Genomic DNA, 17,642 nt, shown 5'->3' with positions numbered 1-17,642 from the left:
AGCAGCTGGCTTCACCTTCAGCATTCCTCTTCACAGTCATCCCTTCTGAGAAAAGTAAAGAAAGTCACTGAATTATCAGCAGTGTTACAGATGGGAGAAACAATTGGCACTATGTAGCTTGAATCAATTAATGTTTGTTGTAAGAGCCATAGTTTCATTCCTATAACAAAAGTTTTCAATACTAAGCATAATTTGGAGCACCATTTAATGTGTTTCCATGTCTTAAATTTGATGACAATGGCATCCAATACACTATGATGTTATGATAGTTTAATTACTACATTGTTTTGCCACCTAGGTAGCACTTACGTCAGCTCAGCTGACAGAGAAAGGAGCACCCAGCTATATTTCTGTGTAGTACGTATTTCTTGTTTTTGTTCTCCTTTATCTGTTATTTTCATTTAGAAATATTCCTCGTGAAGGGAAAAATTCCTTGTGAAAGGAAAATCTGTCTTATGTGTGAACCTGAAATGATTTGTCCTTGGGTTTACAAAGGCATCAACATGTGTGACATAATTCAAGCAGGGCAAAGAGTTCTTATTTTGAATACAATTGAAACTTATTGTTCATTAATATCACTTTAGTTCCTTCAAGACATTCTGGACACACTGTTTGTAGTTTTGGATGACAACACCGAGAAGTATGGCTTGCTGGTCTTTCAGTCTTTGGTAAGCTGATGAACTGTTGCTTCTCTTTATCTCATGGTCAGTGATTTTGAATTCACGTAGTGATCCCGGATGGCTTCAACCCGCGGTTGGGAGGGGAGCGGTATTCGCTATCGCTTGGGAGAAGCATGCAGTGACATCTCATAATGAAAGTATTGACTGTTTGAAGAAAATCACGTGTTTTGTTGTTCCGTTGTCTTATTGCAGAACACTGTGTGCAGTTTCCTTCGGTGAGGGCTCACTGCTTCATCTCTTACAGGTATTCATCATAAATCTGCTGCGTGACAGCAAGTATTTTCATTTTCGACCTGTGATGGACACTTACATTCAGAAGCACTTTGCAGGAGCACTGGCTTATAAGTAAGTTTTGTTTATCCATCACTTCAGGGGATGGTCTTAGAAGCCTTTGAATGATGTCGCTAAGAATCATAATGTTTGTGTTAGCAGAGGTTTTCAAAAATAGAACTATCTGGACAAAATTTTTCCAGCACAGTTTCAGAGAAAAGCTGCTCATTGTATTGTTGCCAGAAACGAGCAGACGTTGATTTTTACTTTGCCTTTCTGAAGTGACAAATTCTGTTTTCATTGTTTTATAAATGTCACTCAGCAACACCTCCTTGTCAATCTGTCAGCTAATGAGCTGCAAGAGTATATACATTTCTTGTCCAAGGACATTGGGAGATAGGATGTGTGTGAAAGCTTGCAGAACTAATTGTTATTACTTCTTCCAAAATGGACAGGTGTTTATGTAAGCTAATGGTTTTCCATTTTATTAGAGTAAGTCTGTATTTCAGTGGATCAGAATCTTAATTTTCACTGTTACTTTGAAGATTCTGCTTTATTTTCTATTGTACTTTTTTGAGTTTTGCATCAAGCAACAAGACAGACATGATTAGGAAAGCAGTACGGCTTACCATTCAGGGTCTTAGTTTTACTTCCCAAAAATACTGACAATGACAGGCACTGCGGGTAGTACACAACACTGGAAGGCATTGTCATGTACAGAGGCTAAAAAGGTGTTCTGTCTTGTATGAATAATCACTTTTTTCACTCTGCTGCCTAGTGAATATGTTTTAAACACAGCTCTTTAAGGTAGTCCAAATGGTATCGTGCACTCCAGGAAGATGGTTCTTTGTGATCTTCGGTTTCTAAACACTGCTTACTTAGAGGAGGCCTGGCATTTGATGCCAAATGAGTAGAGTATGTCTTGATCTCAATTTTGATAAAGGCAAGCAATATAGTTCTATCTTTAATAGTATCGTTTGATGTTCTTATAGTTTGTCAATTACAGGGAAGAAATTATTTTTTGGTGTAGAAATTTAAATAAATGCATATGTTGTATAAAATTCAGTAGGTGATTCGAGTGGACTGAAATTAGACTTTTTTTTTAATAGATTTTTCCCTAGAACTAAAATGTTTGCTACCTGACTAATTTTTAAATGGTATTGAAACTACTGCTGCTGCCCCAGCAGCAACTTCACCTCCTTGGGCACCTTCTCACCATCCTCCCATAGGGTGATTAAGTAGGGATGAGAAAGAATGCTGCTAAAAACATGTGAAATGAGTTTAAGTACAAGAGACAGGCTGTACAGTCATATTTGCAAACACCTTAATATCTGCTGTTGCAGAAGGCTATGCAAAAAGGTTTGATCAAATTCTGAGTTGAAAGATAAAAAAGTTGAAGGGGGCAGCCTCTGAACACTGTGCACTGGTAAGATCTATCCTGAAGCAATTGTGATTGAATGTTATTTAAACTCGGCAGTGATGGCTAATCTTCATGTTACTGTTCTTTTTGCTGTTACATTCAGAGAACTGATCCGATGCTTGAAGTGGTACATGGACCGTTCAGCTGAGCTCGTACGCCAAGATCACATCCAGGAGGCAATGAGAGTATGTATGCATTAGAAATATTTATGTGCCTGTTTCATTTGTGAAGGGCTGAGGAAGCTGCAGATAAAATCAAGGGCTGTCTGTTGTTGGCATCTTAAATGTTTAACTAAAGTTATTTTTTTTATTGCCAAGAGTTAGGGGGAGATAGATTCATTCTTGTGCAGAAAACAATGAAACAACCACATCTTCTTAAGTCCTTTTGAAGCTTTAAGGAGATTTAAGTGGGACTTCAGTGGCACATATATGGATGTGTTACATATATTTATGTCTACACCTTGCACTTTAAGGAACAGTGATTTGAAGTGTATTAGGCAGAGGTGCCGTGGATCAGAGGTACAATTTCCATTTGTGGCTGTGACGTAGCTTCATTGTGTCACCAGTGGAAGTTCTCTCCTGTTTTAAGAAGCTGGAAATTCTACCATTTATCATTCGTTCCCTGGCAAGAGTATGATGCTGAAAGAAGGCCCAACTTTCTAACGTTGTGTGAAGTCAAGGAAATAATTTTTATACTAATTACAGAGAATTCAGAGAATAAATGAAGTATTTGTTTTACTGTAAGTAATTGTAAGAGAGAAAGAGAATGCACGTAAATACGATTCCAAATTTTGCAGGAAAGAGTCTTTGAGTGATTGTCTATCTGTACCTTCTTACTGTAGGCAGTACATCCAAACATTTTGAATCTGGGCGCTTTTAAAACTAGCATCAGTGGCAGAGATTTTTTCTTTTTTTTCACTTTTCTCACTTTTTCACATCACAAGTGAAGCATGTCACGGGTGAGAAGCACACATGCACACACACATTGCTGCTTTAAGTTCTGGGTAAAGCATGGGAAAGTTAGGGGTTGTTTCTTGTGAATGTCTTTGTGCTTGTGTTTTGGTATATGTTTCAGATTTTATCACTGTTTTCCATTCCCTTTTGTAGTATTTTTATGCTTTGCTTTGTCTCCTTTGGTCTAATTTATTCAACATTTTTGAGAAAGTAGTATTTGTTTTTTGAGAATTTGAATGGTACAGCATCCCTACGTTTAACTGGCTGTTGAGATCTCCTGATCTTGATACTTAGAAGATGGATGATTCAGCGGTTGGTTGTTAGAGTTTGGGTAGAATGGTGAGGTTGCAGTTGGACTTCATCTTCAAGGTTTTTTCCAACCTGAGCAATTCAATTATATGAGCACTATAGCAATTTGTGCTTTGTCTTTGTAGATATTTATGTATTTAGAAACTATTTGTAATATTTTTGAACCACAGTTCCATTGGGAATAGTAAAAGTGGGCCAAAGATGAATTTTCTTGAAATTCTATTGAAATTCTCAGCTTTCTCATTCAATTTGTTTCCATCCTCATTGCTCATTTTTTGGAATTGCAAAGGAACCTGTTAAAATAGTGAAACAGGAAGCAGATCCCTAACTGGAATGGCTGGGAGAAGGCTTTCTTCTCCATCAAACTATTTGCTGGTATGCAGTGCAGCAGACGCAGATGTATCATATTGTTCCTAAGTGGAATTTGTTGAACCTCATGTTAGTTCTCTTCAGCAACTGTGAAAGTGTGAGCGTTAGAATGTCTTTCAAAAGGTCAGTTATTCAGTGTGCTGTTTGAAAATAAGTAAATAAATTCTTTCAAGGATGCTAAAGCAGCCCTTTGCTTACTTGGAATCTGAAGTGTTTGCTTAGTCAGCAGGTGTCCTGTCAGTGAGTTGGGTTGCTTTGCAGATCTGACAGCCCCTTTCCTAGCAATGAGCAGCAGAGGTTCTTCAGACCTAACAGTACACCCTCTACCACTGTGGTAGCTGTTACATTTTAAGGTGAACAGTTGGCTTCACAAGTAGATCTTGGAGGCTCAAATTAAGATCTTCATTTTCTTTCTTGATTCCCCATGGACCTGATGGATATGCAGACACCTCATATGATTCTAATCCAGACCTTAGCATCAACAAGCACTGCTTTAGGCTGTTTCAGAAATGGTTTTCCTTGCTCAAGACTTTTTCTCAGAAAACTTCAGTGAAACCTGGAGTGTTCTGTGAAACATAGGGGCTTCCCTAGCTGTCTAGAACACGTGGCACCATTTTCCTTGCTATTGCCCATAACAAGCTTCATGTAAGCTGCATCCAAATACACCTGCCTGTGCCTATGTGGAGAATTCTTTAGCAGGAGTCTCCATGGTTAGCCTCACAGATGGTTTTACCTTTTCTGCTAGACATGGCAAAACTAGTGAAATGTCTCTAAGCAGTGCAGTTCCAGTTTCAGGCATTTCCTGGAGGTGTAATCACACATGGCTTTGCCTGTATCAAGACATCCACTTAAAAAGCAAGATCTCTTCTCAGGTCTCAGGAAGTCTCATCTTCATATCCATGTTCTGGAGCTGAACCATACCATTGCCACAAGGTTTTACATGAATCAGTGAAAAGAAAAAGGTCAGTGTTTGGCAGAGGCTCAAACAATATTGTACTTCCCAGCTGATTTCACGAAAACCCATATTTTCTGAGCAATGGCAGCCAGGGAGGTGAGGCATTCAGAATTATATTCTCAAACTGCCTTTTGAGACTGCAGAATTCTCCAGACTGTTTTCTTCACTCTGAATTTCAAAAAGAAATGTCAGTCTTTCTGGACTTACTCCTAATTATCTCGTTCAGAAGTAATTACCTCATTGGTGATTTGTATTTTCTACAGTCTTGCGTTTTCTAAGAACACTAGAAAATTGTTAGGGTGATTACAGTCATTCCACCCTGGACAGCCTGTTTCTAGGACTTGCTCCTTCTTTTATTGTTAATGCCTTTCCAAACTTTGCCTCAGGTCTCTTACCTGCTTTCACGAGACTCTAATTGGTACCTCCGTTTGAATCTCTGTGCTTTTTATCTTAGTAATGCAGAATAGATGCTTTCTGCACTTAAAGCAAGTACTCTGTTCGTTGCCAGGAGCAAGAAGAAATTTGCTGGCTGCTCTTGAACATGAAGTGGATTCCCATATAGACTGCTGTCTGTATTTTAGTGAATGTGTGATACTAAGTGTATTTTGGTGAATGAGCAGCATGCAAATATTCTTTAGTTTACTTGTAAGAAGGATGTTCATGTTTTCCACAAAAGCTTTCCACAAAATCCAATGAGTTTCCTTAAAGGCCAGCAAAACCAGAACATCCTTCAGCTAATAATCTAGTTAGTTACGAGATTTTAACTGGATGTTGGTGTCTTGTTTGGGGCTGTCCTTTGAGACTGCCTACGTATTTGTTTCCTTGTATTTTTAAGAAGGTGGCTTTTTGAAGATTACTTTTGTTCATTTTGGTTAGGACAGTGAAGACATTCAGAGCTAATAATCATCCTTATATATATTGTTTGTATGATAAGGTCACCTGTTCTACATAGTCCATGTTATTTCCTGGTTTGGGTGTCTTGACTTTGACTTAGGAAAGTAATCTGTGCTTTTTCTTCTAGCAAGTTTGGTTAAGGTTGATTCATCTGTGCATACTCTGAACATCAGCTATGTTTTGCCTTTGGAACTGAACAGGCTTTTCATCTCTATGGCAGATGAGTCCAGATGTGCTGTTACACTGTTTGTTGGAGTATGCTATATTAAGGTCATCCAGTGGTGTTTGAGCATAGTCCTTGAAAGCACAAGTGATTCTAATGATGTTTCTGAAGAGTATCTTAATCTACTACACCTGCTGAAATCTATCCAACACTTTACCTGCATAAATGTAGCAGCTTCCTACCGATGTTGGGTTTGTTAGAGTAGTCTTCTGCTTTTAGTTCTTCTGGAACATTGCAGCTGAGCACCAGCTAATTTATGCAAGTTGAGGTGTGCTCAGTTGCGTTCACAAGAGTGAACATGCATATGGACAGTCCCTCAGAGAAGAAAGGAAGGTTACTCATCAGTAAGTAGAAGTTGTTTGACATGTGTTATCTAAATGCGCATTTCTTTCCCCACTTCTCTTCTCTGCTGGAGCACCACTGATAAAACTAGAGGATTATTTGGTTGAGAGGAAATGAGGTTACAATTGTGTTTGTCATTTCAGTTTTTCATGGGATGGTACCATGAGATTTCAGACTGCTGATTGCAGGTAACGGATGCACACTCAGCTGCTCAAACCTCTTTTATCAGAGGAACTTCTTCTAATGTGGTACTATTCTCCTTTTGACATCTCTCTTTTTATATTATCCTGAACATATAGAAGGCTTGAATATCTTCAGTGTACTTCTACATCTTTAAGAGCCTGTGTGTGTCATATCTGGGATTTTGTAAGTAGTAAAATGCAAAGTTAGTCCAAGTGCTGATGTGTGCTAAGAGGGCTTGGTTTGTGCTTTTACCTCCTCAGCTGCCTGTGTGAATGGAGTGAACTCTTTGGTTGATTGTTTTGGATTCACTCTAAGGCAGCAGTTTAGGTGTCTCTGCCAAGGCTGAAAGCCTGCCACTGCACTTCCAACAAAGAATTACAGATTTGCAGACAGAAATCCTCTGATTTGTTGCAAAACATAGTCTTCGCATTAAAGTTATGAGCTTTCACATTGGAATTCTGGTTGTCTATACCAACCCATAAAGCCTGCCAGATCTTGACTTGCGTTATTTTGTGTTAGCAGCAGAATTGCTAACCTTGAAGAGCAGACTGCTGTGAACCAACTCAGCTTTGTCTGGAAACAGACAGAAGTGTAAAGTGTTATTTCCTGCTGGAGTTCTTTGGAGTAAGGAAGCTACACTGGGAGGTGCTCTAGTGCAGAGGTGTAAGAGTCCTGCCAGGTTACTGAAAAAATGGCTGTAATTATCACCAGGATTTTGAAATCTGTGATGGATTTATGAAAGCTTTCTCGTTCTCTGTCCTTAAAGCTGTAGCATTCTAAAGCTTAGAACATGACATTGCATATAGTACACAAATATGTATTATAGTGTGATGGCTCAAGCATCTGGTGGATACAAAAATATAAATGGGAGTAAAATTTGTCATTGGAATTTCTTTAAGCTCCCAAACAATGAGGCAGGCAAGAATAATTTTGAGTCAGTGTAATTGCTCTAATGTTTCTTTATAAACTATGATTAGTGAATTGCAGGAAGGTTGTTTCCTGTGCCGAGTTCTGAGGATACATCAGACTATACATCTGTCTTCCTTAGTGCTCTCTTAATGGTCTGTCACGTTAAGCACTGAGGGAAGAGTGAAGTCTAAATGTCGCTGATATTTAGTGTGTTTCAGCGTGGATAGCTGTGTGTGCCAAATGATGGAAAAGGCATTCTGTCTGTGTGGAGTATGACATTGTCGTCTTAGCATCTCTGAGGGTCTTTGATAGATTGGCAAGCTTGTTGCAGGCTGTGTGGAACAACGTGTCATCCTTCCTTGACACTGGTGCCAAATAAATGGAGTTCTGAACACCATTTACAAAGTTTTACCTAAAGGTGTTTATGTTGCAAATCCAGACTTTCTAGACATGTCCTTGATCAAATTTCCACTTTCCTACAAAAATATCCTCTTTGTCAGTCCTCCAGACTGCAGCATCTATCACACATCATGAGGGCTGCTCTGAAAGTAATGCCTCCTATTTTATGATGTTGGCCCACATCATCAGAGGTGAATGTTGGTGGGTTGGCAGCAGAGGTTGAACCTTCCTGCCAGTACTCTATTATATTTTGTTGCTGTACAAGTGATGGTGGTAGAGGGGCACTCTGACAAAGTGACATCTGACATGGAAGTGTGTATGAAGTAAAGATGCATCATTGAATTCATCCATGCAGAAAAATATGGCAACTATTGACACTTTTCAATGCTTTCTGAACATCTGTGGAGACCATACAGTAGGGATGTGAGCACAGTTGTGTTTCAGCACTGACAGTGCTCACCTGCACCTGTGCAGACTTTTATGAGCTCTTGTTCATCGCTAGCAAAAATGCACAGCTAATGGTGGTGGCTGTGTTGAAAAATAGCATTTTGTAGCTGAAAGTTTGCTCTGTCAAATAGTGTTACTGTGTTCTTTGTACCTGTTATTGTTTCCATGGAGATAAATGGAAAGCGTTACTTTTGGAGTAACCTATGCATATTGGTGTTAAATGCCACCTTCTGTGCAGGTTGTTCCTCTGCTGGGTGCTCTCCAAGTTTCATATGAGACAATAAAAGGAAGGCTTATGAAGTTCCCCCAGCTGGAAGTAAAAAGATGTGTACATAGTGTTGCACAGCTGCTGCTGCCTACTGCTGTGGGCTTCACGTTCTGTTTGTGTCTGCACTCACTTCTATGTGTACCTGTGGCTGTCAGAAATAAAGGCAGACCTGTTGTGTTCCTATTGAAAAGCAGACAGTTCTTTTTCCAGGTAACCCTTCTTCTGTTCCACTGACAGGCCACTTATCTTAACCCAGATCAGCAAACTGAAGTGATTAAAGGTAAAATGTGAATGAAGACAGGAAAACAGCTTCTTCAGATACAGCCCCTATGCCAAGTCATTAGCAAACTGTAAATCTCTTGTCTTTGCCAAAATCTTCCTCAGCCTGTGTAAACTGACTTTACCTACTTGAATTAAATGCATGCTTATTTTTTGTTGTTATTAGTGAGGCATATTGGCCACAGAGATTATTGAGAATGAATTCTTGTGTATGAGAAGTGCTTCCTTAACTGAATTATAAAACTTAACAGAACCTGTTTTTCTTTTTCTTTTCTAAAGCTGAAGAATTATGCGTCTAGAATCTTTCCTGGTTCTCTTTAAAGCTCCTGTATTTTTCTTTCTCTCTATCTTAATTTCCTCCCTTTCCTGCTCCTTAAGGCCTTGGAATATCTTTTCAAGTTCATTGTCCAATCTCGGATCCTTTACTCCAGAGCTACATGCGGAATGGAGGAGGAGCAGTTCCGCTCCAGCATCCAAGAGCTTTTCCAGTCCATCAGATTTGTGCTCAGCTTGGACAGCAGGAGTTCTGAGACTCTCATCTTCACACAGGTTTGCTGTTTCCTACACTTGAACTGACGAGCCAAAGGGCAGCTATTTTCTGCAATGATAGCATATGGGCGTGTGACAGCTGGGAGCAGATTAGTATAGTGTTCTTTCTCTAAGAATGTGATGATACTGAAAAACAGCATAGTCAGTCTTACTACAGAGTGTCTTTGCAGTTACAGGTGCTGAACTGTGGAGTCTCAAGAGGAAAGCAGCTCATCACACGATGATTCAGTTTCTCCTCTCACAAAAGTAAAATATATTGCCAAGTATCCCATGTGTCTTAAGTTGTCCTAAAGGAATTCTAAATCCTTGGTTACAGGAGCTCACATCGAATATAGAGGTCACAGCAACAGTGCTGTGGAAGAGTTCATTTGATGTACTCTCAATCTGGAAAATTCAATTCCAGCATAATCTAACATCAGAATGGCATGCACCCTGACTGCAAGCAGTCTGTGATACCTATACTCTCAATTAATACGTTATTTCAAATGTGGCCCAGATGAATTCACTGTCACTTCTGTGGGCTACAGATTCCACCCAAAGTGAGTGAGGATTTTGCAATGTCTCATTTCATATTTGAAAGATCACTGAGATACTTCTGTGTTTAAAAGATCTGAACAATAATGTTAAATATTATGTGTATGCCTCCGCTCAGGAAATCTCAGAAATGGATCACCTAGAACATCCTGGTAATATGAAGGTGATTTGTAATTACTAATTTACGATTTGAAGATGTTTTGAACACCTACTGAAACCTGTCAAAGCAGCAGTTGCTGTGAATGTCACAACAAAACAGAGTGACTCCAGTGGTTGGGGAAGCTGCCAGCAGCATGATCTCTTTCTTAAGAAGGTGTTCTGCGAGGTTTCGAGAAGAGTTGCTCTACTCTTTTATTTAATCACTCATTATATATGAGATATATATATGTATAATGAGATGACACAAGAGCATGAGAAATCAGTGCACAGATTCTTTCAGACGGTGAGTGGGAGCAGCATCTGGTGAACACAGGATGTTTAGGTTGGGTTGGTTTGGTTTCTAGTTGTAGTGATCACAGGTACAGAGAGAAACTGGCTTTGAGGATGGGGTTATTTTCCCTTTCTCTTTGCTTTTTTTTTTTTCTTCTTACTGTCTTTGCTCTAGACTTTTGTAATTTGGAAAGTTTGTCCTTGTTTAATCTTTGAAAAGTTTACTGTTTTGTTTTCCCCGTGCCATTGTGTTGCCCCTTGATCCCAATTGCCCCACAGGCCTCTCAGCCTGGAAGTCAGGTGAGCGGAGCTGGGACATGTGCTCCACAAAAAAGTGGTGGCACTTCAAGGCCGACATTTAATTTTGTAAGTAATGATCCTCAAAACTGCTCAAGTATTTCATCATGGATGTTCCCAGTGAATCCCTTTTCCTATCCCAATCCGTCTTTTCCTACATATAGACTGAAATTTAATGTTTAAGTGGCTGGTGCTTTAAAACTAGGAAATGTGGAATATTTCAGTAATTAATGGAATAGCTGATAGCATTAGCACTTCAGAAATACACTGTTGAGGGCATGTGCAAGACTGCATAAATCACACTGCTCAGGCAAACCGAGGAGACAGTGTATGAGCTTCAGAAACTTGGACAACTGTTACACAGAAATGTTTGAGGCCTTATTAAATATAATTCCCTCCACATTTCTTTTATCCAGGATATTAGATCTCAGTGCAGCCTTTTTCAGCAGTGAGATAAAAACTGCTCCTTACTTCCAGGCAAGTAGTTTGACAAGAACAGTGCTCCAGAGCACTTTAGGTTCTTACACTGAAAAGGGCCCTTCCAGGAACTGCTGCAACAATACAGCTGTTCTCGAGACAGATCCAAAGCTTCCTGAAGAGATCCCATGCATATCCTTAGATTGCTACTAGAAATTCTTGATGGCTACAGCAATCCTTCTGCATCATAGTAATAGAAATAAGTTAAGGAAAACTCCTGTAACAATTTGTTGGGCCAGTATTCTAATTCTGTTTGCATTATCCTAAAGATAAAGATGATTAATGGATTTGCAGCTGTTACAGCCTTCCAAAGTACCATGAACTATTTAAATCATTCATATTTGTTTATTTTGTTAGTACATTGTATCTATGTAGCAACAAATAGATGACAACACCCAGGAGGCTGTATGGGTTTTTGTGTAATCTGAATTGAGTGTAACAAAACAAGATGTTGAGAGAGATAACAAGCACGAAGAAGAAAGAGGTAAACTTATATTCAGAATAATTTAATGGGCTCTTCAGTGTTTGCCAAGTTAGTTATAAACATAACTTACACTTTGCTCAGAGACTATCAAATGCATAGAGCTGTTTGAAGGAGAAGATGCTTAGAAGAAAGACATGGTAAAAAGGAAGCTGTCTGTTATATGAAATTAGAAGGGTGTTCCGAGTGTTAGAGCCTCCATGAAAGATGTACAGAAGTGTTTGTGGAATAAGGGTACATAGAAATCTGAGGAGAAGATCTTGCAGAATAGAAGAAAATAATGATAGGTGGTACTATCATTAGGTAGGGCAAAGCTGAACAAAACCTAGTAGATTCAAACACTGCAGGATGGCAGTGTGGGTTGTGTGGAGAGCTTCAAAGAAATGAGGGGAAAACAGAAGTAAGCGTGCACAGTGGTGGCAGCTGGAAATAAGACAGCAAAATCAGAATCTTCCCTTTGGGGAGAGTTCTTCACTGGAGAAGGTTAGTCAAGCATTGGAGTGGGCTGCACAGGGTGAAGTCTCCAGCACTGGAGGTGTTCAGGAGATGTGTGGATGTGGCACATGTCCCTCAGTGGCAGGTCTGGTGATGGGATCCAGTAAGGCTGGTGGTTGGACTTGGTGATCTTGAAGGTCTTTTCCAACCAAGATTCTGTGAAAACCAGCCTTTGCAGCAACCATCGTGGATCTGTATTAGTTTTAAGGAAGAGGATGGGATGTCTGTTCGGTGGGACGTAAAGAAAGGAAGACAAGAAGTGTAAAATTTTGGAGTTATGGCACCATGTATGTGGAATTTGAGAATAGGAGATTAATTGAAGAGATGTGAAACAACAGATGAAGAATTTGTGGTGTGTTGTGATACTGTTTCTGCACTCCTATTGATTGGATAACTCCAGCTTACTGGAAGTATCCATTGTTGCAAGAATCACATGCACTCTCACTTGCATGATGTGTTGCCTCTTTCACATGAAGTTGCACCCTATCCCTGTTACAGAGATACTGTAATATCATGTGACAGTTATTGTCATGGTTAAGAGTCTGTCAACATGTTCTTCAGAATATTTTCTGAAGAGCTTTAACTGTCTTTTGTAGTTCCTCAGTACAAAAAGTCAATATGGAGTTAATGTAATCAGAAGCGCTTTTTATATTTATTCAAAAATGTAAACATGCAAAAAATTGACTATTTTCTGTTCTTCTGTACCTTTTTCTGTTTTATAAGCTATAATCTAAAATATGGCCTTTTGAAGTTCTACAGGAGCTGTGCTCAACTTACCATACGACTTAGTATTGCAACAGAGCTTGATTTTTGTATACTACTAGTAATTTGGTCACTATGAACTTGAGGTACTGCAAAACATTAACTCCAGCCGTAGTTCACTACGTAGTGGCTTTTTCCAGACCCTTAATTCAGTTTTACTGTTGTTTCTATTTCACTGCCTTTAGCTGCGCTTAAAGAGTTCAGAATTTTGAACTTTCTCATTTGCTTTTTACAGGCTGCTTTGCTGAACTCCTTCCCCGCTATCTTTGATGAGCTGTTGCAGATGTTCACTGTGCAGGAAGTAGCAGAGTTTGTGAGGGGCACTCTGGGCAGCATGCCCAGTACTGTACACATCGGGCAGTCAATGGACGTCGTTAAGCTGCAGTCCATTGCGCGTACTGTCGACAGCCGCCTGTTCTCCTTCTCAGGTAAGATGGTGGGATGAAGCCAAGGTTGGCTCTGAACTAAGAGTAAGAAGATATTCCATAGAGTTTGCTGTCACCTCGTTGCAGACAGTTCATTACTGAGAGCTAATAAACTTGGTAATTATTTATCTATCCAGCATCGTTGTTACATATCTTCACTGGGTATCGCTTTGTTTTTCTGTGGTAGGAAATATGAATAAATACATTGTAGATAAGTTGTATTGCTGAAGGCTGATAAAATTCTGTACCTTAACAAGTCTCATTTCGTACATTATGTTACTCTTTGATTGTTTGCCACTTTAGTTCCAAAGACATAGATAGGAAGACTAATCTACTTTCTAGCAAGCTAATTGGATGAGAAAGAAACAGGAAGACAGTTTCAAGAGAAGCCCACCATTCTTTTAAAGTGTATTTAATCCTTACATGGTAACTATCATACTTGTATAAATCAACATATTAGTAATTCTTTGTGACGGATTAAATGAATAAGGGCTGAAGATTGAGTTTATTTCAAATGAATGAAATTATGAATATAACAGAAGAAGATTAGAAGCACTGTAGGGCTTATCTACCCTAATCAGAAGTTAGTGCACTCAATACTCATCTCCCGAGTCAGCAATCTCCCATGTCCTTTCTATCTCTCAAAATATGATTCTATTTGCCAGACATCTTTTACCTACCAACCCTGCCTACTCTTCCAGTCTTGCAATTAAAGGAAGATCCACTCTCTTTTTCTTGGCTCCTTTACCTTCCATTTCTCCTATGAGTTCCTTGCCATCCTCCCACTTTTTTCCCTATTTTTTTCTGTTTTGGCTTCTGTCTTCAGCAGCTGCTGCCTGCTCTCCCTCTTTAAATACAGTTTAGGTTGGTAAGTCAGGTAAATGAGAAAAATCAGCCAGTTTCCAAGAGTCATATATTTGAGAAGCTCTCTTAGCTGTGACAACAGAGCTGAAAAGCACCTTGAAGTGAGGAAGGAGTCTGAACAGTAGGAAATCAAGGTCTGCATGTATCAATTCACAAATACTGCTGTCAATCTGGAACTGTATTGAAGAGTTTGTGTATTCCGCATTTACAAACTTTTGAAATGAGATGTTCTATTAGTTCTTTATATACAGTTCTTGCGTGTTCTGCTGCCATCTATATGATAGAATTTGCACCAATTAATTAAATACGCTATTTGTCAGCAAACAAGTTTGGATACCTAAAGGCTACTGAATGAAGATAATTGAAATTCAGGTCTCTTTTTTAAGAATTGTGATCCTATTTTCCTTCTTTCAGAGTCCCGACGCATCCTGCTTCCTGTGGTTCTTCACCACATTCACCTTCACCTACGACAGCAGAAGGAACTTCTCATCTGCTCTGGGATTCTGAGTAGTATCTTCTCCATAATCAAGACCAGCTCTTTGGTAATCTGCTCCTTGACTTTCTAATTCCATCACTCACTTGTTAAATTGAAGGCTGAGCGAGTTGTGTCAGTTAATAGAGGTTTTGCAAAGATCCTTCTGAAAATGAATTTCTGCTGATTTTCTGTCAGCAAAAGAACATTTGTAGTCTGGGTCTGCTTTTGTATGTGTGACTCAAAGCATTCTGGTTACACAGTGTTCTTGCTGTTAGGAGAGGAAAAAAAGGTATATTCATTTACCTGATTTGACACAGTTTAATTTTCCTTATCCAAGCCCAGAACTTAGATGTCAGTGAAGTTCAAAAGCCCTGTGCAGCTCTAGGATTTGTAGTTCTGCAAGGGACAGTAACTAGCAATTTATGATTCATGTTAAGTGAATACTCTAAAATTATCCAATCAATGAAATCACACGTACTTCTAGAAATTGCTGCTGAGTTTAAACACCCTGCTTCACTGATCATATAATAATCTGATCCAAACGATAACTTGATCATTTAAAGCAGTGCTCACAAACAGAGGGTGGTGAAGCTTCCACACCTGAGTCTAAAGGAGGAAGCTCATAGTGCTAAATATAAATTGTACCAGTGAGTACCTCTAATAACAAGTTACTGCTTTGTGTGAAAGGAATGAAATGAAAGGTATCAGGGTAATAAGCTAAATTAATGCTGCCATAGAATAAAGAGCACTGAACATAATCTGACCCCATTGTGTTCTAGAGTGTGTGCAGAACTTGGATTATAAATTTACATGTACATCCGTGACCCTGAATGTTTCTGTGAGAGGGAGGAGGTCACGCGCTGGCATCACAACAGCATCTGGTACCCATATTGAATTTGTTTGTACTTCTTTGAACCTCCACTGTGGAGGTCTCTACCAAAGCGGATGTTTGTGGTATGGCTGGCTCAAAGAATTCTCTGCCAATCTGTCTTCTCTGGTCTCTAACTGTCTGTTTGCTTACCACTTACTGTAGGAGGGAGATGTCGTGGAGGAGGTTGAGATGATGGTGGAAAGCCTCCTGGATGTGCTTTTACAAACTCTGCTAACAATCATGAGTAAATCGCAGTCTCAGGAGGCGGTAAGAGGGCAGCGTTGCCCGCAGTGCACAGCAGAAATCACTGTTAGTAACTAACAATCAGTTTCTATTTCCTGCTTCTCTGTAACCTTTGGTTCAGTCCCTCACCACCGCAAGCACCTCATCATCATTAATCCTGCATGAATGCCCAGGGCTTTGTCTCTTTCTCTTAGTAAGTCACTGATCCTTTCCTTCCTCTGTGCTAGCAATGTCTGCGAGGAGCAGTTGTGCTAAAGGAGGCTTTTGTGGATTTCCAGGTTATTTTCTTGTTTATCTTTTCAGCTGTGATTGAGAATTAGTGATTAGAAGGTGGGGTATATGCTAACTGGGTTGCTGCCCAGGGCTTCCTCCCTGAATGGGCTTTGGACTCTGATTCCTAAGGCTGACAATACCATACTTTCAAGTGGGCAAGTCCCTGAGCACCACCCTGGAGATCTTTCATTCATGTTCACTGATTATTTCTTAAAAATGAAACACAGCATATTTTGGAAAAAGAAATAGCAGAGGCTAAGACAAGCTGTTGGGAGAAGTGGGAAAAGCCAGCAGTTTGTATGGTGTGCCAGCGTACACCTAGGGAAAGAATCCTTTTCCTTGACATGTAGTGAATCAGGAGAAAAAGAACAGAAATGCTAATAAGCTTTTCTGGATTCATTGCCCTTGCTACTTTAGCCTATTCTAGTCTATTTGGTAGAGTCTCTAGCACAGCTTTTGCACAATGTGTGATGTTAAGCTGTTTTACAGAGCATCTCTTTTCTAGTCTTGCTTTTTTGTCAAATGGCTGAAACCTCAGAGGCAGGCAAACACCAAGGCACATTTTTCACACGAATGAAAAGATGGTATCTTTCTATTTTATAGAAAGAGTGAAGAAAAACCCTGATAAAGAACAAGACATTTAATAGATTTTACAGCATCTAGTGACATCTCGTCTTCCTTTGACTTCTGCTTTTTAACTTAATGTTATTTATCACACGATCCATACATGCAAGAGCATGCCTTTTTTCCTAATGAAGTTCAGCCCTGTAAAAGTTCACCCCATGTCAAAGCTTCCAGGTAGATGCTTGAGCATCTATTGATTTAAGAATCAATAAAAATGAAGAGGAAAGTCCCAAGTTCAGAATACCCCCATATTTGTTCCTGAGTTTGTATTTGACAGCATGGCAGTAGGTGTAGTCTTTTTTAGATACCGATTAGAAAGCAGCTTGCATGTTTCACAGGGAGTGACAGTTAGAAGACATGCTCCTTACTTTCCTGTCACTGCCATACTCAGTATCTTGGACAAATTGCTTAACTTCTCTGTGCTTTACTTTCAGATATGTAAAATGGGGGAGCCCATCTTTGGAAAACTCTTTGGGATACTGTGGTAACTTGTCAGGGTGCATCTGCTTTGCAGGCCAGAAATGTAATTGTAACTCACATAGGCTTACCCAAGCTACATTCAGAGTAGCTTAATGGAATACTGTTAATATTGTAGCTATTGACAGCAGGTAGCTTGGTGAGCACTAATAGCTAAATATTTACAGGATTCCAACACCTTTGGTAGCCTGTACTAATCCTGTGCTGTTATCACTATGCTGTTTTCAGTATCTCAGCAAATTTGTTTCAATTCTTCCTGGTACACCCGCATGAGCAGCAGTCACACCTTTGTTAGGCACGTAACTGAGAAGGTGACTGTCAAGAACTGCATGCTTGGAGAGAAATTCTTTAATGTCTGCATTAATGATTTGAAATGATTTTTGTTTAGACTACAATGCTTGTTAAAATCCATGTAAAAACAGCACTTGTGGTAGGTCTCTAAGAGATGTATTCCTGTATATAAAGA

The 17,642-nt window shown here is 39.5% G+C and overlaps 1 protein-coding gene across 10 annotated transcripts in view; it reads left to right on the top strand.

Moving 5' to 3' along the window:
• Window positions 1–17,642, top strand: part of DOCK3 (dedicator of cytokinesis 3) — a 192,402-nt gene that overhangs the window by 125,348 nt on the left and 49,412 nt on the right. For 9 of the 10 annotated variants that reach the window (XM_042885449.1, XM_042885452.1, XM_042885450.1 and 6 more), the window contains 7 exons: window positions 585–668; window positions 925–1,025; window positions 2,474–2,555; window positions 9,279–9,449; window positions 13,160–13,352; window positions 14,628–14,755; window positions 15,722–15,826. In XM_042885449.1, the coding sequence (XP_042741383.1) occupies window positions 585–668; window positions 925–1,025; window positions 2,474–2,555; window positions 9,279–9,449; window positions 13,160–13,352; window positions 14,628–14,755; window positions 15,722–15,826 (864 nt within the window). The remainder of the gene's footprint in view (window positions 1–584; window positions 669–924; window positions 1,026–2,473; window positions 2,556–9,278; window positions 9,450–13,159; window positions 13,353–14,627; window positions 14,756–15,721; window positions 15,827–17,642) is intronic. The other variant, XM_042885453.1, reaches the window with a different exon arrangement.

Source organism: Lagopus leucura, unplaced genomic scaffold (assembly GCF_019238085.1).
Source record: "Lagopus leucura isolate 7727_CA_CO unplaced genomic scaffold, USGS_WTPT01 Super-Scaffold_100050, whole genome shotgun sequence".
Lineage (NCBI taxonomy): Eukaryota > Metazoa > Chordata > Aves > Galliformes > Phasianidae > Lagopus > Lagopus leucura.
This window is presented reverse-complemented; position numbering and strand designations above follow the sequence as displayed.